Consider the following 23,821-nt stretch of genomic DNA (forward strand, 5'->3'; position numbering starts at 1 on the left):
ACCAAAACTGGGGCTGACAAGGGGTCCAGTCATTTGTTTGCTGCCCATAATGTTAACCTTTTCCATTTGCTGAGATAGATTAGCCTGGTGGATGATGTATGAGATGCAATAAAAATATTGCACATTGGGGAGGAGAGGTTATCCTGCCTGGCAATCATTGGAAGTGGAGAAACCAAGCTGTCAGCGTCAGGTTTGTTAAATTGGGGTGGGTCAGATGCTGTAGATGGGAGATCAACATCGGAGTTGGATTGAGAATCCATGGTCGATCTAGCAGGTGAGGCCAAAGAAAGTGGAACCAAACTTGTCGAGGCCAAAATGGAGCAATTAGGATTACTTTGTTCTTCAACTGCCATGCTTTCTTCAAAAATTGGGAAATGAGGGATAGAGGAGGGTAAAAATAAAGCAGACCTGGGGGGGCCAAACATGGACTAGAGCATCTCTCGGTGACTGTCCCCGAGGGGGGATCAGGGTAAAGTAGTTGCTGCACTTATAGTTGATTAGGGAGGTGAATAGATAGCAGCAAGGCTGGCCCCAGTGATTGAAAATTTTTGCCACTATCACAGGATTGAGGGACTACTTGTGAGGTTGTAGAATGCACCTGCTCAATTTGTCTGCTATCACGTTGGAGCTCCCAGGAATGTGCATTGCAATTAGAAAGCGGTTGGAAGCTATTGCCCATTGCCATATTCTCAAGGCCTCTCGGCATAATGGGTAACATTTGGTGCCCCCTTGCTTGTTAATGTACCAGACTACTGACATTTTGTCTGATTGGATTGCAATAGTCCCTGATGGAAGGATTGAGTAGAATGCTTTTGACGCTAATAGCACCACCCTCTGTTCCAGGACATTGATATCCAAATGTGCCTTTGTCTCCATCCAGGTGCCTTGGACCAAGTTTCTCTTACATAGTCCCCTCACCCCATCAGGGATGCATCCATGGTCACGGTGGCTTTTGGCTGAAGGGGGCTGAAGGGGCAAGTCCATTGTTGGGGATTTGGAGATGTCCACCAGAGCAAATCTTGCTTTCATCCCTGAGTTACACTTATCTGAAAAGACAAAGGATGTTGTAGAGAGTACCACTGAGTGAGAAGTAGCCACTGAAGAAGTCTCATGTGGAACCTGACCAGAGGAAGAATGATAATCGAGGCTGCCATCGACCCAAGAGTTGGAGTACGGACCGGACCAAAGATTTGTGGTGACAGAGTAGCAGCTGAACCTGTTGTCTTATTCTTTGAAGTCTGTGATCCAGAATAGATGCTGTGCAATTCCTCATGTCTAATAGGACTCTGATGACTTCTAAAGATTATGCAGGAGTCGTGTTGGACTTCTCCCAGTTTATAATGGTTCCCAGGCACTCAAGCTGTGAGCAGAGTGTAATTTAGGACTTCCTCCAGTAGACACTTGGTGGGGGTGGTAAGGAGCCAGTCGTCTAGGTATGAAAATGCCTGGAATCTTTGAAGTTGCAGGTGAGTGATAACCACTGCCATGCATTTGGTGAACACTCTGGGGGCTGTAGAGAAACCAAAGGGCAGTGCTCTAAATTGGTAGTGACTGGCTCCTATGCAGAAGCAGAGGTATCGTCTTGAGCACTTGTCCACTTTTATATGGTAATATGTATCTTGAAGATCTATAGAGCACATCCAATCATCTTCTTCCAAAGAAGGAAGGATAGACTGAAACGTGGCCATCCGGAATTTCTCTGTTCTTACAAATTTGTTTGGTGTGCTCAGATCCACAATCGGTCTCCAGTCCTCTGTCTTTTTTGGCACTAAAAATAATCTTGAGTAAAAAATGGATCCTATCTGGTCTAGGGGGTCCATTTGGATGACTTTTTTTTTGTTGGAGCTTTTGGATTTTGTGTGCTGCTGCTTCTCTTTGACTGGGTGGGAAGTTGGGTAAATTTCTGGGTGAAGTGGGACAGAGATGGAAGGGAATGCAGTAGCCTCTGGATATTATCTGTTGTACCCAAGAATTGGTGGTTATGGTTTGCCAGGCAGTGGGGTACAAGAAAAAATGACCCTGACCACTTCCAGAGGTGAGCAGTCAGGCAATGCTTCAGGAGCACTGGTAGGGTTGCCCAGAGAAAGAATCTCTGGAACCCCAGTTTTGTGGACCTCCCCTACCTCGAAAGGGGCATCTTCCATTGGAGATTTTCACTCTTCCTTTAGGGGAGAACACGGCACATGCATCATGGGAAGAGCCCTGTGATTTTCTGTGCCACATCTTCCTGCTCATCTGATTTCTGGAGTAGAATCATTGAGGAGTGGAGTGCCAGACACCAACAGCAGACAGGGTCTTACCATCTTGTTCACACCTTGCTAGCGTATCTTCAACCTTTGGGCCAAACAATGAAGTGGCCTCGATGGGGGCATTTATAAAGTAAGCCTTAAAGGAGTCCGCAAAGTCACAAAGGAGCATCCAGGCATGACTTCTTGTGATATTGCCTGTGCCTGCCACTCTAGCCACTCCTTCTGTTGCATGTGAAATGAGCCACATGGAAGAATTGGACATAGATTCCAGGGTCTCTATCTGAGAGGCTATGTTGTTGCGCACCTCATCAGAAACAGCTCCTGACAAGGTTTCAGAGATTTGGTTGATAAGGTCTCTCTGGAACCTCGTAAAGTGTGCCAAGTAGTTGAAGGACCTTACAGCGAAGGTTGATGAAGCAAGCACATGCTTCCCGAGTCTGCCTATCACCCGTGACTCCTTGTTGGGCAGATGGACAGTCTGGCTCTCTTCTGCCAAGTCTTTTTTAGTTGCAGCCGCCACCACCATGGCATCTACTGGAAGATCTTTGGACCAATGACGATGTTCAGCAGGGGGAGATAAAATTTTGTCAGGCCTCTGAGGTATAACTTCCAAAGTGTTAGGAGCCTTCCTTGTATGCTGGACGATAAGCTGGACAAGCTCATCGGCCAGTGAGGTATCCCAGGAGGTAGGGGGTTGGGCACTAAAGGCTTGCAGGAATACAGATTTCTCTGAGGAATGGTTAGTGACTTCCAGTTGCCCCTCTGTCTTAGGATCTCGAAGATGTCACCAAAGGACACCTTATCAGAAGGTGACAGTGGGGACTCTTCCCCATCATCAAAGTCCATATCTTTGGTTAGAGACTCCTCAGTGGAGTCCATGTGCTTCCTCTTGCATGATTGCAAGGGACTTCCTCAGTGGGGAGCTCTGGAGAAGATTGCAAGATGGGGCTCTCCTGAGGGGGAGAATCCTGAGGCCCTTGTGCCTGGGGTCTGGTAGTTGTGGCTTGTGACAGTTTCAGCACAGAGGGGGGAATGAACTCTGACATGGATATTTTGCCAGCAGAGGCAAGTGCCATCTCCATGGCCTGGAAGACTGGACCGCCCGAAGAGGGATAGGAGCCCGGAACCTAGCATAACAACCTTGGAACCGGGGTCACACCTCACTCCAATGAGTCGACCCCCAGACCAGGAGTCTCAAGAGGACTGTGGAACGTGAGGGGAGGAGGAATCCTGGAGGTTGCCATAGAAAAAACTTGGCGTCAAACCAAGAATGCCTACCCCCACGGCACAGCCGCTAGCCTAAGAAGGGCCCGGTGCCCAGTGCACCAAGGGCCACAAGGATGACTCCACCTCCAAAGTGAGGTCCACTTTTGGTGTCGAAGGAAGGGAAGCTGCTGTTAGAGGAAGGAGCTTCAATGCTTCCCTGGAAGTCAAAGGAGGAGTGTAAGCAGGAGTTTGTGAAGAAATATAGTCACCTGCAAGAGGGAGCACAGCTTTAGATGGGTGAGAGTGTCCCCTGGCCACAAGCAACTGGTCAACAAGCCGCAACACATCCTGCTCTGAGAGGCTCCTGGTCGATCTCATAGACAGACCTGATGCAGATTCTGGCCTGTCTAAAAGGGGCTGTACTGACTTCCCACAAAAGGATCCAAGGAAGGACAGTACTTAGTTTTTGTGAGTTTTTGTGGTGCAGAGTCTGGAACCGAGGGTGTCTGCACCAAGGAGAATGGTGCCAAGGGTATCTGTGCTGACAAAGGTGGTGCCATAGGCATTGAAGGTGTCTGCACTGTGAAGGGCGGTATGGAAAATGTCTGCACCGAAGAATACAATGCAGTTGAAGAAGGTGTCTGCACCGGTAACAACAGTGTTGAAAGTGAGTGCACCGAGCAAGTTGGTGTCGAAGGTGTCTGCACCGTAGAGGGCAGTATTCCAAAAGTTGACTGCATAGGCAAGGGTGAGCCAAAGGAGTCTGCAACAATGGTGCTGAAGGAGACTGTACCTGTAGAGATTGTGCCAAGAGGGTCTGCACTGACATCAGTGGTGCCAAAAAAGGTTGCATCTAAACTGTCAGAGCCTTAAGTGTCTGCACCGGGAACACCGGTACTGGTAGTGATGAAGTAGACATAGCTGGAGTGAGAATAAACTGGGGCAGTGCCGAGACTGGGGCTGAAAGGACCACAGATGACAGAGCCAGACCCGAGATTTTTATCTTTTTGTGAGTCGACTCTTTGTGATCTCCAAAGGGAGATGAACTGAGCGACCTCAAGGAGGAAGAAGAAGAACGCTTCTTACGGGGTTTAGAAGGAGGGGGTGAGTCCTCCGACCCAGAGATAGCCTCACAGAAAGGAGTTTGAAGGAGGCCTTTTAGAATACATTTATTCTTCCTTTCATTCAGAGTCCTAGTCAAAAAATTACTAGAAATCCCACACAGAGGGTTCACTGAAAGGTGGCATACATTCAAGCAATAAACACACAAATCATGGCCATCAAAAAGCGGTAACTTATGGCCGCATTCTTTACATTGTTTGAAACCAACAGTAATTTTCTTATCCAACATTGTGATATCGAGGAGAAACTACAACACTACTAAAAAAGGCCAAGAAGCTACCCAGAAGGGTAAGAAAGGGGAAGAAGAAGAATTACCAATGATGGTAATGGAGAATTACCTCAAAGGTAAGAAAAGGGAAAATACTACAGGGAGAGAGTCTCAACGTTGCAATAGGGTAGGAGTATAGAGATAGTGAAGAATTGAAAACTTTCTAAACGCTAATAATAGAAAAACTTCAAAAAGTTGAACACTTAGCTGAGAGAGAAGGCTTGACACGGCTGTACAGCAACGCGGCAAATGAGATCTGAGGTAACAGGGAGAAGAGCATTGTGGGTAGGATCTTGGCTCAAGAGTTTTTGGCTGACACGACCTTAGTATAAGGCTGGCTCGGTTCCAAGGATGGAACCGATAACCCATCAGTAAGGAATGAATGAAGATTAACAACATCAGATTAATTTATTTTGATGTCATTTGGTGCTTGTGTGCATACATGGACAGACTACTGAAGAGGTTGTTGGGGAAACTTTTTCATTTTAGTGCTTGTGCATACATAGATAAATACTACTGAAGGGGTCATTGGAGAAAATCTTTAATTTTTGTGCTTGTGCATACATGGACAAACTACGTAAGGGATCCTTGTGGGAAATAATTAATTTTGATGTAATTTTGTGCTTGTATGCATACATGGACAGACTACTGAGGAGGTCATCAGGAGAAATGTTTCATTTTGGTGCTTGTGCATACATGGACAAACCACTGAAGGGATCATTGGAGAAAATGTTTAATTTTGGTTCTTGAGCATACATGGACAATCTACTTACAGGAACCTTGGAGGGAATGATTCATTTTGATGTCATTTTTGCTTGTGCATACATGGACAGACTACTGAGTAGGTTGTTAGGGGAAATGCTTTATTTTGGTGCTTGTGCATACATTGGACAAAACAGTGAAGGGTCCTTGGGGAAAAAATTCATTTTGGTGCTTGTGCATGCATGAACAAACTACTTAAGGTCACCTTGGGGGAAATGATTCATTTTGATGTAATTTTGTGCTTGTGTATACATGGACAGACTGCTGAGGGGGGTGTTAGTGGAAATGCTTCATTTTGTTGCTTGTGCATACACTGACAGACTAATGAAGGGATCCTTGGTAGAAATGTTTCATTTTGATGTAATTTTGTGCTTGTGTGCACACATGGACAGACTACTGAATCATGAGGGGTATTTGAGGGAAATGATTCTTTTTGATGTCATGTTGGTGCTTGTGCACACATGGATAGACTACTGAAAGGGCCCTTTGGGGAAATGTTTTATTTTGGTGCTTGTGCATACATGGACAAACTAGTGAAGTGATCTCTGTCAGAAATGATTCATTCTGATGTCATTTGATGCTTGTGTGCATGAGCACACATGGACAGACTACTGAAGGAGTCATTTGGTAAAATGATTCATTTTGATGTCATTCATGTATGCACAAGCACCAAAATTTAATTTTTTCCCCAAGGCCCCCATCACTGTTTTGTCCAATGTATGCACAAGCACCAAAATAAAACATTTCCCCTAACAACCCTCTCAGTAGTCTGTCCAGTCACCCCTAAACACACCCATATCCTCATTACCCAACCATACATATCACCCAACTATCCTCCTTAACCCGGCCAAGAGGTACTACTCTTTTATTACCCTCCCCAACTTAGCTTCTCTAACTAATTCTCCCATACCCCACCCTTATTATGGACTAGCTTCTCTAAAAAATACTCCCATACTCGACCTTTATCAAACACTACAGTACTCAGATAGCATACCAATATGCTATTAATGCCTTTTCCTACACTAATTCTACTGTCAGCTTTGAGTCTTCTCACCTCTTACCACACCCACCTACATGTAACTTCACATCATACAGATACTGCTACCTTTCACCAGCATACCACTCAATCTCACTTCTCAATCTCTTCTCACACTATTACCCACCGACTATTCTTACTTTAAAATACTACAACACCCTAACTATTCCAAACCCTCCCTAAAATTTAAAAGATAAATCACAAAACTCTTCCAGACCTTTATCTTTATTGCCTCTAAATTACTCTTTATTGCCTCTAAATTATCTCACTGTGGGGATGTTCATCCTAACCCCAGACCTGCTACTCCTTCAAACCTTCCATCACCTCAAATTCCTCATCTCCCCAGTAGCTTAAATCAACCCCCCAGGAAAACAACTGACCTACTCTTTCTATATATAAACTGTAGAAGTATCTCCAACAAAAGCCATTATCTACATGCCTGCCTCTCACTTTACCTGCCAGGCAGTTGTCTTAACTGAGACCTGGCTTAAGCCACACATCAGTGACAATGAAATTATCCCACCAGGATACAATATCCTAAGGAAGGATAGAAAGAACAAAAAAGGGGGCAGCATTGCCATATTATTTAAAAATCATCTCACATTGCAACCAGTATGCATAAAATATCCCTCTCTGGACAATGCTGAAATATTGTTCATCCAACTAACACTCAACTACAAAAAAGAATAAACATAATTTGATGCTATATACTTCCCGACAACAACATACCCACCCTGGAAAACCTACTCCATTAGTCCTGTCTATCCCACCAAAATGAACCTATTTGTCTGGGGAATTTTAATATAGACTGGCTATCCTGTAACTACCCCACCCCAACAAACCACATTCACCTTCATGGCTTTACCCAAACCATCCAAACACCTACAAGAATTGACAAAGCAACTAGCTAAGAATCTGTCCTGGACTGGATTTTAACTAATAAACCAATTCACCCCACTCTAGCAGGATGCTTTCCAGATGGTCTAAGTGACCAACTGCCAAACTTCCTACTACGTCAAAATAATCATAATCCTAAGAGTACTGTCTACCATACCATCAGAAGCAGAAAAAAACTTTAACCCCATTAACTTCATTGTAGAACTAAACCATTGCAATGGGACACCCCTGAAATACCTGGAACTAAACAAGACCATTTCCTACTTTAATACCACCTTTCTAGACATATTAAATCTTCATGGCCCCCTAGAACCTTAAGAATCAGAGCTAATCCCACACCTTGGCTTACCACAAAAAAAAAAAAAAAAAAACAAACTCCTCCTTAAAACCAGGGACAAAGCATGGGATCATTAGCATTCTGTCAAGTCTCCAGCTGCTAAACAAAGATATCAGGACCTTAGGAATAAAGCCAAAAAGCTAGTAAAACTTGACAAGATTAATTACTACTCCACCCTTCAAACCAAGCGCCAACATATCTCTATCTATAAAATAAAAAAGCTCCTCGTAAAACTAAAGTCCACTGCTCTGGCTGCTGACAAATTACCAAAGGAATTCCTGAAAACTGCTGCAGAAGCAGTGGCCTACCCTATAGCCATTCTAATTAATAGATCCCTTTCAGAAGCCATTGTCCCCAAAATTTGGAAAATATCTTATATAATCCCCTTACATAAAGGAGGCAGCTCCACAGAACTTACTGTCTAACAACCAATAGCAATACTATCTCCTTTAGCAAAAATTCTTGAAAAATGTGTATATTTCCAACTACTAGACTACCTCCATACACATAAACTTCTCTCAGATAATCAGCATGGGTTTCGTCCCTTCCACCACTGCCCTCATGGCCTTCACCAATACAGTCAAATCTCATAGAAACAATGATCAATACATTTCTGCCACCTTTCTTGACCTATCAAAGGCCTTTGATATGGTTAGACATGACATTCTTATCACAAAATGTCTGAATTAGCTCTTTTTCAATCCTCCATAGCATGGTTCCAAAGCTATTTAACCAGTCAACACCAGGCGGTTCTGTGGAAACAAGACCTCTCACTCCTTCTTCCAGTCACTCTTGGTGTTCCCCAGGGTTCTATATTAGGCCCACTACTGTTCACCCTCTATACCAATAATTTCTATTCCTCCACTCCCAATGCATCTTTCATTCAGTATGCAGATGATTCTACATTCATTTGTGCAGCTTCCTCACTAAATGATCTTCATACTTTAACACAAGAATCATTCCTCTCTATGGAATCATGGCTATCCAGTACCCAACTTATTCTAAACCCTGCTAAAACCAAACTACTGCTCTTTAAACCTACTAGGTCCGGCTCATCAACCACCACTTTCAATATCTTGTCCAGCAATAATACTACTATCTCTCCTCAGAGCATACCAAACTTCGCAGTGTTGAGATTGATAACAGACTCAGATTTGATATTCATATCTCTCAGACCATCAAGAAGGTCCACAAAAAACTAGGTACTCTCTATACCCAACCAACTAAAGCAACTATAGCCCACACCCACCTCATCACAACCCTCCTCTATGCCTCACCTATTCTATCCAACCTTAGAAAAGTAGATATAGCCAGGCTTGACTCATGCTGTAACAAAATTGCTAGTGTCACCTCTGAATTCCCATATAGGTCTCACCAGTGCTCATCCTTGAAGCAGCTCAGCTGGCTGGAACCTCCACAAATCTTACACTACAATCAACTTGTCCTGGCCCATAAAATTCTGTATTATCCTGAAAACCCCCCTGCACTTCAAAACCCACTTCACCTCCACAGCAATAATAGTACTCTTCACTCAGCAATAAACCTACTCTAATTGTATCTAAAACTAACAATAATGCAGGCGACTCCCTCTTCTCTAATTATGTATCCAAAATCTGGAATGCTCTATCCAGTCAAATAACTACTATCAGTTCCTTTACACAGTTTAAAAAATAATTAAAAACCCATCTCATTAGTAGCTGGCTATGCAATTGCACTACACCAGGTTAGACCCTCTTCCACCACGCTCACCTCTCCTAACCTAATATCACAATTTTTACTTAACATGTAAAGGGACTTGGTCCTAAGACTGTACATATGCATATGATATATCATTAATGAGATGTTGATTCTGGTTTAAACATTTAATTCACCTTTATTTTGTAGTTGTCACAGTGTTGATGTTTCTCATAGACTTGAGACTCCAGTGATGCTGTAATACTTCTTTGTTTTCATCAAGTTTTTTTTTAACTTGAATGTAAATATTATGTCTGTACTTAACTTGCTTGTAACTTTTCTCTGCTACCTTTGTGTTTACATTATACAATACATGTTTTTCTTATTACGGAGCTTTTCTCCCCAGGACTCCACTGAAAACGGATATTTGTCCAGTGGACTATCCTGGTTAACAAATGTAAAATTAAATAAATAAATAAATAAATAATACAATTTGCTTTTTGTGCATACATGGACAGACTACTGAGGGTTGGTCATTAGGGGAAATGTTTCAGTTTGGTGGTTGTGCATGCATGGGAAACTACTGAAGCAGTCTTTGGGGATGTTTCATTTTGGTGCTTGTGCACACATACATATTGAAGGGATTTTTTGGGGTGTTTCATTTTGGTGCTTTTGCATACATACATGGATGGACAGACTACTGGAGGGGTCTTGGGGGGATTAATTTTGTTGCTTGTGCATGCATACATACATGGATATACAGACTTTTGAAGAGGTCATAGGGGATGGGTGCTTTATTTTGGTGTTTGTGCATGCAAAATGAATGGACAGACTACTGAAGAGTTTTTTTTTTAGGGAGGTATTTTATTTTAGCGCTTGTGCATATGTACATTGATGGACAGACTACTGAATGAGTCTTTGGGGATTGTTTCATTTTGGTTCTTGTACATGCACACATGGATGGAACAGACTACTGAAGGGGTTATTATGGGGGTGTTTCATTTTGCTGCTTGTGCATACATACATGTACGGGCAGACTACTGAAAATGTCTTGGGGAGTGTTTCATTTTGATACTTGTGCATAAATACAGTCAGAATATTGAAGAGGTCTTGGGGTATTTCATTTTGGTGCATCTGCTAACATACATGGATGGACTGACTAATGAGGGGGTCTTTGAGGGGTATGTTTTATTTTAATGCTTGTACATACATGGATGAACAGACCATTGAAGGGATTGTTGTGGGAATGTTTCATTTTGGTGATTGTGCGTGCATACATAGACAGACAGACTATTGAAGGGGTCTTTGGGTGGGATGTTTAATTTTCGGGCTTTTGCATACATACATACATGCATACATGGACACACAGACTACTGAAGGGTCTTGGGGGATTCTTCATTTTAGCACTTGTGCTTACATAAATGGACAGACAGGCAGACTACTGAAGGGGTTGTTAGAGGAAATTTTTCATTTTGGTGCTTCTGCATACATGAACAGACTACCAAAGGGGTCTTTAAGGGAAATGATTCATGTTGATGTCATTTGGTACTTGTGTGCATACATGGACAGACTGCTAAAAGAATATATAGGGGAAATGCTTCATTTGGTGCCATTTTGGTGCTTGTGCATGCATGGATAGTGTTCTGAAGGGATGCTTAACATTAGAGTTTCATTTTGATGTAATTTGGTGCTTGTGTGCATAGACATACATACTACTGAAGCCGGAAGTGGTAACTGGGGGAAATGGTTAATTTTTGATGTCATTTAGTGCTTTTGTGCATACATGTACAAATGTCTGAAGCCTGAAGGGGTATTTATGTGAAATATTTCATTATGATATCATTTGGTGCTTGGGTGCATACATGGACAGACTACTGAAAGGATCTTTGAGAGAAATTATTTGTTTTGATGTCATGTTTGCACTAGTGTACACATGGGCAAGCTACTGATGGAATCTTTGGGGGAAATTATTCATTTTGATGCCATTCTGTGCTTGTGCATACATGGGCAGACTACTTTTGGAGGGGGTATGATGACATCATGACATCATGTGACAGGGGTCTCCAATCCAGTGTCCTGCCTAGGACCCCATATGACCTTGGTCTGACTCTGGTTTCTGTACTTCTCTCGACCTCTTAGCACAAGATATCTGGGAACAAAGGACAAAAATAGGGACTGATTTTAAATATTGCTCTTATAAACTTAGAAAGTTGCTGTTAGAATAACAGGGTTTCCAACTACCATTACTGTGATGATGCATGCTTAATAGTGCCAACCACCAATAGACCTGTGAAATGTACTGAGGAGACAAGAAGGGTGTTCTCTGTCTTTAAAACATTGTAAATAGCCAGTTGTTCTCATGCTGAATTTTCAGCTGAAGGTAACCGTGTTGTGGATATCATTGATAAAGACTGTCCAAGACAGGGACACAAATGTATTTCAATGCATCCAAACAGGAAACTGTCCTCCGTGGAGCACTGAGAGTTTTGAACAGCTTTTATGGCAAGTAAGGAGAAACAGCCAAGAAACGAGACACTGGAATGGCTGTGGGTTTTGTGTGTGTGGGGGGGGGGCTCTGGGTTTACACCCCCCTGCAAAAAATCCTGCAGGCTCCCATGTTTATCAGGTAAGTAAAAACATTTTTAAACTCAAAACGTTGAGCTAGTGAGAATAATATTTTATTCTAACAGGCTATTTCACGAAAAGGAAGATGGAAATGAACACTAATGCCAGAGGAAAGAGTTGATAATGAAATATTGGGACCAGATGGTGGAATCTTGAATGAGTTTTAAAGTGCAGTTCAGCTAGGGTAAAATTTTGGCTGGAGAAGGCTGATATACTCATTATACAATCACATATGAATTCAATGCAGGCCTTTAAGGAGAACAACTATAATCATACAGAATATTAGGTTCATAAAGGAGCAGAAGTTCTTCTAAGATCTAAGCCAAAATGGGAATGGAGAAAGAAGATTTTGCCGATAGGGATGACTGTAATTAGGTATACAGACAATAGGCAAGAGGGGGCGGGAATATATTGGAGAAAACTGGCAAAGGATCCAAGGTATTGGGAGCAAATAACTAGAGAGAAAATTATAATAGAATGGGAAGATGCCAAGAACTTATTTGGACTGCAGGCTAGAGACTGCCTCCCATATAGGTTCATAGGTTCATAGGTTGGTACTGGGCTATCTGCCCGAAGGCATATATTAGCCCAGCCACATTGTGCGGTATTCACCGCCCCTTTAGTAGTTCCCTAGACCCTTGTACTAGCAGCTAGTACCCTTGGCCCCTATCTAGTAGTGCTGTTGGTGTGATCCCTGGTGTGAACTTTCTGTTACCCATCCACTCATCAAGGTTCCTCTTGAAGAGTGATAGTGAGGGGCTCTGTCTTATGTAGATCGGGACCCTGTTCCATAGTAAGGAAGTCTCTGTGAAGGAATCTATCCTTCAGCATGTTCTATTCATTGTTGTGTTGAGGTTTATATCCCTAGAGCATGTAGCTCAAGTAGATTTGGTTTTGCTAAGATGGAGCATGTTCAACAATTCTGGGTTGGACATGGCTCTGTACGTTAGACAGAGATCGCCTCTGAGAAAGCGGTATGCAACAGAGAACAGTCTTAGCTTTTTCAATTGTGCTGCATAGGGCAACTGTTTGAGGCCAGTAATCCTCTTGGTTAGGTACCTCTGTGGTCTCTCCAGCTGCTGGAGATGTCTAGCCAGGTACATTCCAATTGGTGCATTGTACTCAATAATGGGTCTGATGAGGGAAGAGTAGAGGGACACCATTACATCCTTAGATCTTGATACGAACCCTTTCGTGATCAGATGTGTCACATAGAAGGATTTTCTAACCACTTTGGCAACATGGTTATCAAAGGAAAGCTGACTATCTACTTGGGTCCCTAGATCCCTTATTTCTTCTTCAGATTTCAGGGGATTACCTCCTATGTTGTAGTTTGCGGGTACTCTGTTTTTTCCAAAGGGGATTACTACACATTTTTTTGTATTTAGCTTGAGACCATGGCTTTGACACCATGCATCATTCTCATTTAGGCCCTTCTGGAGGATCTCCATGTCAGCCGGAGACTCTATTATAGCACCCAGTTTGCAGTCGTCCGCAAACCTAGTCAGCCACAGCCCTTCCATGCTTGCCTGTACTTCTGAGAAGTATATGCCAAACAGGAGGGGCCCCAGGACAGAGCCCTGAGGCACACCACTCATTACTGGTCTGGATTCGGACATAGATCCCACTACGCTTACTTTATGGGATCTGTCTGAGAGCCAGTTTGTGATCCATCTTGTGATGTAAGGGTTTATGCCCAGGCTTATCAATAATACCTGAATGGGGAATGGTGTCAAATGCTTTAGCAAGGTCAAGGTAAGCCATGTGTACCTCCTTTCCCTTATCTATAGACTGAGTAACTGTCTCAAAGAAATCCACCTGATTCAGGAGGCATGATCTGCCCTTGACGAAGCCGAACTGTGTGGGTCCAGCAACTGGAGGTTCCCAATCTCACCATTTATGAGTTCCATAATGATTTGCTCCATAGCCTTACAGATCAGACTGGTCAGGCTTATGGGTCGGTAGTTCCCAGGGTCAGTTGTGGCCCCACCCTTGTGTAGCGGGACCACCATTGCCATCCACCATTCTATGGGCACATATCCTGTGGAGAGGCTGAGACTGAACAGGGTATTAAGATGCGGGGTTAATTCCTTTTGGAGCTCACATATGACACAGCCTGGGACACCATCTGGTCCCATGGAGGCAGTGTTTTTAGCTTTAGATAGAGCCTTGTTAACCAACATATCAGTAATAATTGGACTTACACAATCCCCTGGAATGGTAATAGGCCCTGTAGGTGGTGGTGGGGGGGATTTGCACTGAACCTGTCAGCCAAGATGTTGGCAATGTCAGAAGGGTCAGTGTATTTTGTTCCATTTTGTACTAGCTCAGAACAGACCTGAGCACTGCCATTTAGGTTTTTGACGTAGCCATAGAAGGCCTTATGGTTATCCTTGGCATCCTTGGCAACTTTCTTTTCAAAATTAGCTTTAGTTGAGTTGATGAGGGCCCTCAGTTTCTTACTAATGCTGATCAGGGATGATTTTTCTACTTGAGATTTGGCCTTTTTTGTAGAAGTCTCCTCCTTTTATTGTACAGTTTGCTTATAGCTGGGGTTCACCAGACTGGTTTCTTCTTGCTTGAGGAAGGAGTCTTGGTTTTATTTGGGATAGCATGGTCCATGCAATCCTGAAGATGCATATAGAGTGCCTTGGTGTAGGATTCCGCATCCTGGATATCATTATCCTTCTGCAAGGGAATAGTGAAGCTTTCCACTTCTGACGCAAGTAGTTTGAAGTTTGCTTTGGAAAGGTTTTTGACTATGGTTTCTTTGACTGGGGGAGGTGGAGGGGTGAGAATGTCCAGCGTTATCAGTTTGTGGTTGGATCTGACCAAGGAGGGAGGGAGTGATAACGGGTGTGGTACAATGGGCGCCCATATTTGTGATGATTAAATCCAATATGTTGTCCCCTCTAGTGAGGGAACATACTAGTTGTTCAAGGGCATTTGAATTTATAAATTGTATGAATCGCTGAGCATAGGAGTTGGAACATTGGTAGTTCACCCAGTCTATACCAGGGTAGTTGAAATCACCCAAGATTATGGTGTTGGGTAGGACCTTTATATTTTCCAATGTCTCAAGGAATGCAGAGTGAGCATCTTGGGACATGGTGGGTGATCTATAACCGGCTATGACTTGAAATGTGGTTTTGCCTGCTGATAGTTGCGCATGGATGATCTCTGGGACTAATCAAGGACTAATATCAGAATATAGGCAAAGAGAAAAAGATGGGGGGGGGGAAACAAAATACAAAATACAAAATACCAGCAGTAGCAGAGTTTTTAGTAGAATCTAGAACAAAAATTGCCATTAAGAATGAAATAATTAGTAGAGCATATAAAATATTGCATGATAACTATAAGAATCAATCAGAGGAGGTTAGGAAGGATTGGGAAGAGAGATTAGATCAGCAATTCATAAAGAAACAATGAGGGATATATGTATGTCTCCCAAATATGCAACAAAATCTAGAAGATTTAGGATCTTTGCCTGGAAGTGTTTACATACATATTTCTATACCCCAAGCAGACTTCAAAGAATTTTTCCTCAGTTAGAGAGCAAATGTTAAAGGTGTGTTGAGAAAGAAAGAGGTAACTGGGAACATATTTTCTGGGAGTGCAATGAGTTGGCAGGCTTTAAAGTGTCCCTGCAGACTACTCTGTCAGAGATGATAGGTGAGCAAATTGGAGTAACTAGGGAAATGATTTTATTGAGCTATGATACAGAATTGGGATTGCCTAGACATAGTAAGGCCTTGCTGAGTCTAATTATGATGGCTGCCAAAAAAGCAATTACTAGAAAATGGAAATCAAAGTCTAAACCAACTTTACTAGAAGTAGCAAAGACAAAAACAGAGAAACAACTGGAACCAGGATCTTTAGAAAAGGATAGGAGCACATTACATAGGAAAAAAATGGGAAATTTGGGATCAATACATACAGAAGGGGAACAAGATTTTAAAGAAGGCAGGATTTGAATGAGCTATGTAGTGGCTGACTAACAATGACTGGATATGTTAAAAGTGATGTATAATGTTTGCAGCTACAATTGTGTCGTTATTGTTTGGAATGTATGTTTGTAACTGAGATTGTATCACTATCGTTTATTTTCATGTATATAAATGTAACATGGCCTATGTCATATGTGATAATTTAATAAAGATGTTTCTTGTTTAACAAAAAAAATAAATGGAGTTAACTGTTGAGAAAACTAAACTGTTGATAGACCAGGTTTAGAGTGAAGCAGAAAGAAATAGAACAAACTGAAGATTGGTCAGTAAAGTTCATACAGCATTACTATTCTTGTAAAAAAATATAATGGAAGCAATGATGGAAAAATGACATATGAGATTAGAAGACATTTATTTATGCCGCTCCTGCTGTTGTATATTATTAATGTTGTGAATTACTTTTCTACAGCATTAAAATACTTTTTTTAATTACGAGTCATTTGTAAATAACGGTTGAAAAAAGCTTTTGAAGGAGTATTGTGAAAATGAAATTAACAAAACACTTAGTATCTCATATAAAGCCCTAAATGACAGAATAAAAATATTTTCAATACATAACCTCTATCATACTTCACCTCTTAATGGTGCTTACCAAAACTGTGATAATATGATGGTCTTTTACTATCTGCAGCAGGAATTGAACACATTATTTTAGCCCCATGAAGTGTATCTTCACTATTTGCCTTCTGTGGAGGAATACGTATTATGTTATATCTTGAACCTACATAGGAGAAGAAAAATGGCAGCTTTAGATTAATGCTTCATTGCAATGAGATTCTATACATAAATACATATATATATATATATATATATATATATATATATATATATATATATATATATATATATATATATATATATATGTGTGTGTGTGTGTGTGTGTGTGTGTGTGTGTGTTTGTATAGCTAAGGTAACTAACTCTTGTATTTTGTAGAGATTGTACTGTGAAAGGGATATTCAGTAAATGTTGCAAAACAAAGCTATACTAAAAGCAATGTATTTGTGCACTTTTCTCACACAGTTTAGTTAGCTGACCCGAGACACCATGAATTCACGTTTGTCTCTTTGCTTTGCTATAACATGCAGGATATCGATTAGTAAGCAAAATGTTTGCTCTCATTTTAAATGTAAGACAATGAATGTGGTACTTATGAATTATGGATTCTTGTAACTTCAACTGGTGATAGGGACACACTAAAAGAATCACATAGTTTAGTCGCTCCTGATCCAGATGTCACCTGGCAGGATAAACTAGCACACATCGTGAAGAGGCTAAAGATGAGTTTCCTGGAAACCACCATCCTATCAGTATAGTGTCCAAGTACAATAACCCTTTTTTGTCAATCCCAGTTGTCTTTAGTTTCCTTTCAGATATCTTTATGCTGCAAACTACTGAATGAATGGCTGTGTATTACTCTAGGAAACTGTTTAGCTGATAGCTGTAATATGTAGGATTTTGAGGTTTTCCAAAAAAAAAAAAAAAAACAGAACACAGAATAAATTTTAAAGATTAAAAGAAGGGGACAGCCCATATAAACTTAACAATGCTGTAAATACATACTTATTCAAAGTGTTCAGCATGACTCTGTAAATGAACATGACAACAAGGAGAATGTTTTTCATCTACATGAGTAGTGAGTATCTGTGAGTGGGATGTAAAGACTCATAATAAATTAAACAAAAAAGGGTTAATTTTGATAGTCCAGGCCTGAACTTATATGAGAGATAAAATTATCTTCTCTCTTTCCATATACACTCATATGACAAAAATGCCATGTGCTGTACAATCACTCAGAGGTTATTAATTTCATAGTTTTAGCACTGGAGAATGACAAAACAGCAGCATCCCATACTTCATTCACAGTCGGTAGTTACAGGGTGGCATTTATTTAAAATAAGAAAACTCAAGCTGTTAATTTCTCACCCTAATGCAGAAAATGTAGGTCCAACTCAGCATTGAAGTTTGACACTGTAAACTGTACTCAAAATCATGTCAGCAACAGTCAGACTGATATAAAAATAGTTGACTCAGAAGTGACCTTCAAATGCCCAACTCCCAAGCTGCAAAAGCACTAGTGAAAGGAGAAAATCCAAAAACAAAAAAAGAATCACTGCTGGTGCACAGTTACAAAATAAACAGGCAGTGATTTCCCATGGAAAATAGTGGTTGCGGAGTTCATCACTAGTGAGATGAACTTGACTGCAAAGAACCTCATCCACTTTAAAGGTGTTTTAAAATGTCTGAATGGTCATAACTGGTTAAAAACAAAATAATCTGTTTTAGACTATGAAAGTTTTTAATGAAAGCATCACTATGTAAAGGACGGGATTCTTTCTCTCAGAAAAAGTTCTTTCAAGAAAGTGTAATAGTTAGATTTTAATTTGCTTAATGTTCAAACTCTGTTTTAATAGGCATCGTTTTTGAATCTATATCACAAATACAAAAATCAGTCCATAAAACATCAGACTATCCCTCCCTACAAAAATATCAATAGTATCTGCCATCAAGTCACATTCAATCACATAGCACACTGCTGACAAATGCATATGAAATGAAAGTGTGAACTTTGCATCACAGTTCATTAAAACATGCCTTTGCCAGTACATATGATTATATCACGTGCCACATAATTAATAACAAAATGCTATAAAGACAGCATTCACCCTTCTATATCATTCCCCACACCCTCTAATGTTCATATCTCCATACATAACCTAATGTAAGGGCACAAACAATAAAATACATACAGCCATTAAATTGCATTACATTTTGTCACATTGTTCATCAGTATCTGAATAAATAGCAATACAACTTAGAAACACAATAGAGTTTGATAATAACATTTCTGATATAAATTGATCAATAATACCAAAGGCCACCACCATTTTCATACTGGAATACAAAGTATGTAATTTGAACTTTAGCTTTAACTGAAACCACAATGAAAGTGAAAACAGTTTTGTCTGTAGTAAGATTGGTTATGAAAATACATTGATTCTGGGTGGTAGAGTAATTCTTCATCGGTTAAAATTCACGACTCTCATAGTAAAAAAAATAGCTTAAATATACATCTTGCAATGGGGTTAAAGAGCTTTATTTTGATAAGTATTTATCCATTACCAGAATCACTCAGGATTCATTACATTGACTCAGAAAATATATAAAAGCCGACCATATGATTTTTGATATTAGTAACAGCTTATTTAAAGCACATGCTTATAATGAATATGCTGTGTTATAATACCTATGTTAAAAAAACGGGAATGGAATTGTATGTTAAATTATGAGACTGCATCCATCTTCATTAAGATGTTATACTGTACAGCCTAAGTTTCTAAAAGTCATAATAGGTTCATAGGTAAGTATTATCCTACCTTATCTTGTGGACCATTTTAAGCCTAACCAATTTCCATTTTTATACTTGAATTAAGCTATCCCACTTGGTTAGAGACTGTTTTTACCCATCCTATGGTTGATAATTAAATATTACCCCTAATGAGAATAACTGGGATTATACCATAGATAATTTGAGGGGACCCATGGATGGGATGGAGCATTTAAGAGCTGCTGCTGTCCATTAGTACTACATAAATTTTCTTTTTCCCATCCAGAGATCCAACTTGCACTTGAATATGGATAGGAATGAATTTTGTTTTATGTGGATGAGGAGTCTGTTCCAGATCAGCTGGATCCCCTGTGAGATATAGCAGTTCTTCCAAAATGTTCTGTTGATGTTGCAGAAGAGGTTTATATCCCTAGACCAAGTAATTCTGGTGCCATTTTACTTGCTAATGTGTAATAATTCAATCAGTATTGGATCAGAGGATACCTTGTATGCCAACAACAGGTCACCTCTTAGCAGTTTGTAGGATATTGAGTATAGTGACAGGGCCTTGCGTCTGTCCATGTAGGACATGTTTAGGCCTTGTATCATTTTAATAAAGTGTTCTGTGGGCATTCCAGTTGTTGCATGTTTCTGGACAGATAGATGCCAAAGGGGACATTATACTCAAAAATTGGCCTGATGAGGGTTGTATAAAGGGGGGCAATGATATCTCCAGATCTAGACACAATCCCTTTGTTTATAAGCTGGGCAATATAGAAGGACTTTCTTACAAAAATGGGCACGTTGTAATGTTTTGGGTGCCGATGTCTTTGACTGTTTTCTATTTTTTTCTAATTATTGTTAATCTACAAAAATGATTGAACTGATCTCTTACACTGATAGACCACAGAATGACTTACCTGAATTGAACACAGTTACCTTTTTATCATAAGGTAAGGAATAGTATTTTATTATTTGAATTCCATCAATGAATATGCCACTTTTAAGAGGAAAAAGTGCTTAAATATTATCAGTAAGTCATATACTTTGAAAATTATCAACACTGAATTTTGGTAGTAAATGATGATGTTGAGAAATATAGCAATACATTTATTAAAATAGAAGCTGCATCGAAATACAACTATAAAGACAATAAAAGCCATAATGAAATGTTCACTTAAAAAACAAAGGAAACTATAAAGAGGAAACCTTGCTCTGATAAGTCTATTTTGAAAATGCATGTTGGAATACAGGATCTCATTAGGTTAAAATGGCAAGACATATTCAATTAATTCTACCGCATTAAAGAATAAAAATGGATTATTTTGATATTTTCACTAAGAAAGAGAGATCACATACATTTAACATTTTCTGGCTTGTGCTTAGCTTTTAAAGTAAATGATGCATTTAACCAGGGTTGAGATATAGCTTTCATGGATTTAGATTTTTTACTGAAAGAAATTAAGATTCATTTAAGTCATTATCTTACTAACACAAATATACTGAATATTTGCTATATTAAATTAAGTATAGAGATTGTAGCTTAGTTTATCTTTCATAACAATAGTGTGATTCTTCACTTTGGAAGAAGGCTTCTGATCAAGCTGGAAGTTAACTAGTATGAAAGCTGACTAGAGAAAAAAATTTCACATTGTAAAATGACTTTTTATTGCTACTCAATCAAACTTTCGAAAGTATGCAAAGATACATGCTAGTTTATATTTGTAAAAATCATATCTAACATACGAAAAACAATTAAGGCTTCACAAATATGATCTTAGACTCTGCTCTCTATTCTATTCTATTGTTTATTGATGTTGCCTAGACATTGCCAGGACTGAGTCACAGTAACAATTTATTAGTTTTATTACCCTTTTTTTGTAGTTGTTGTTGTTGCGTCTTTCGGCTTTCCCCGGTTAGGGGTCGCCACAGCGGAACTCTGGTCCACTAATGATTGGTAGTTGATTTTTTCATGCCGAGTTACCAGCCCTGATGCACAACCTTCAACGAAGGTATGCCCATTCACGCATGTCTCCACGCAGAAGACGCTCTAGCTGAGAATCTAACTGGACAGTGTCTTACTGTGAGGTGACAACGCTACTGCAGCACCACAAGGTAACAAAAATATTTGCAAATTATCTTTTAAATCTTCTGTTTCATACTTTGCTTTACTTGGTAGCTTCAGATTTTATAAAGGCAGATAGAAAGAATTCTATTATTGTCATTATTTGAGTGAAAAGACAGCATAATCTTGTTGAAATAGTCAGAATAATGCTATTATAATGGTTACCTATTATATTCTAAAAAGCCGACAATGTCAAATCCAACATTGTCGACACGAGAATAGTAAAAGTGCAGAACGTCGAACGGGTAAATGGAAATCTCTGTAAGAGGAGACTTCCATTTACTTCAATGTAGTGTGGTCTTGGAGTTGGTATATTTAAGTAGCGGGGGGTATGGGGGGCACAGTTCCCCATGTGGAAGTGCAGGGGCCCTTCCTACACCCTTTAGATTTTCTTTTTTTTTTTTATTTTTTTCTGAACATTCAAAATTTTAATGGTTCGATCATTAAAGGTTGACCTTTAGTAATTCGAAACATTAAACTTTCGATGTTCTAATATAGACCCTTTTATAATATATATATATATATATATATATATATATATATATATATATATATATATATTCTCAAACACACACGTATTGTAAGTGCACAAAACATAATAGAGTTATCCATTGAATTTTTTGTCAGAGTCAAAGCTGCTCCCACCTCCCAGTCATACAGACAACATAATGTTCCTCATACCTGATTATCCTAACCATAGCTCTAAACCTAATCCTAACCATGCACCAAAACTTAGCCTAAGATTTAACCTTAATCCCTACTCTAAAACTAGTCCATCTTCATTCTAATCCTGATGGTATCCAAAGTAAAAATTCAATCCTAATCCTAAAGCAGACCACAAATTAACCCTTACGGCAATGACTATGACATTTGCTGTAACAACACTATTAGAAAAAGTGGCATTTCAAATAAAGTACCATTTGCACAAATAGAATTATCATCCAGTGCATATTTTTACATAAAATGCTATTAAATGGATGATCAACTAGCTGCCAATCAAGTTGAATTTGAAAAAAGCATATTATTCCTGTATTATTACTATAGTTATTTTAATTGATACTACACTTTAAGCATGGTTTAGTAAATAGATTATTGATTTTAATGATTAAGGCTTAAAATAACAAAAAATATATAGGATGTAATGAATCTTGTATTTTTGTTCAGAACAGAAATGTAATGATCTACAAGATCATGTTTATAAAATTGTATGACTTTAAGTACTTGAATCTAAAGTTATGAATTGTTTTTTAAGAATCACGTTTATTATGCTCCTACGTTAGTAAGAAAATTGTTGGGTATGTATATGAATAGAGGAGTCAAGTACTTCCTTCTTTTGGGAATAATTTAGCTAATGAAATTACTTAGGCCAAATTATTTGTTTTCCATGTATGCCACCTTCAATTTTTAAGCAAGTGAAATCACTCAATATTGAACTATAGCACATGTTCTAAACATTTAGATTGTCTCTGCAAATTATAAACAAAATCAAGGTGTCAAGGCAGTGGTTTCTATCTTCTGAACTGCACAACATTGTATTAAAGTATGGTTTTAAATTATGTAATACAATGGGGTCTTAATCATCAGAAAGCTTGCTTCCCAAATTAAGTCATATTTCTGAAGTTAATAATATGATGATGCAGGTGTTGAATCTGTTTCTATCATAGTGTATATTACTGAAATAATATTACCTACAGATTAACCATTATTCACAGGAAGGGGTATTTCTGGACTAACCCAACCATCTGTAAGATTGTAAGAAATGGTGTTCACTGAATTGTGGTGTGTGTTGTTTTAGTTTCCCTTAAATATACTTTTTATTGCTATGTATTATTATACTGAGTTTGTTTTGTTTGACAGCATACCTTATGCAAAAAATGGGACTTTCCTTGTTGATATTCACATGTGAAATATAAATAATTAAAATTAAAATTCAAACAGGACACTGCACTCCTACCTGGATAACTCCATATTCAGGAAACCTACAAACTTAAAGAGGAAACTATTCTATTTCCAATTAACTGTGGCAATTGGTCTGCTTTCGCTCTCACTATATTTCTCTCCCTCTCTCTCTCTTTTCTCTGATTAGAATATTATAGTCCTAATTACTGCAAGGTTACTGATGCTGAATAGTGTTCAGAAATGGATGGGCAATAGAATGAGGTATTATAAGGTAGGTATAGTTGT

The 23,821-nt window shown here is 39.5% G+C and overlaps 1 protein-coding gene across 5 annotated transcripts in view; it reads right to left on the bottom strand.

Moving 5' to 3' along the window:
• Window positions 1–23,821, bottom strand: part of BCO2 (beta-carotene oxygenase 2) — a 701,930-nt gene that overhangs the window by 266,113 nt on the left and 411,996 nt on the right. For 4 of the 5 annotated variants that reach the window (XM_044081057.1, XM_044081053.1, XM_044081055.1 and 1 more), the window contains exon 6: window positions 16,779–16,907. The exons of the other annotated variant lie outside the window; for it this stretch is intronic. In XM_044081057.1, the coding sequence (XP_043936992.1) occupies window positions 16,779–16,907 (129 nt within the window). The remainder of the gene's footprint in view (window positions 1–16,778; window positions 16,908–23,821) is intronic. 5 annotated transcript variants of the gene reach the window in all.

The sequence above is a fragment of the Protopterus annectens genome, chromosome 8.part0 (assembly GCF_019279795.1).
Source record: "Protopterus annectens isolate FY-2018-M chromosome 8.part0, PAN1.0, whole genome shotgun sequence".
In the NCBI taxonomy this organism is placed as follows: domain Eukaryota; kingdom Metazoa; phylum Chordata; order Ceratodontiformes; family Protopteridae; genus Protopterus; species Protopterus annectens.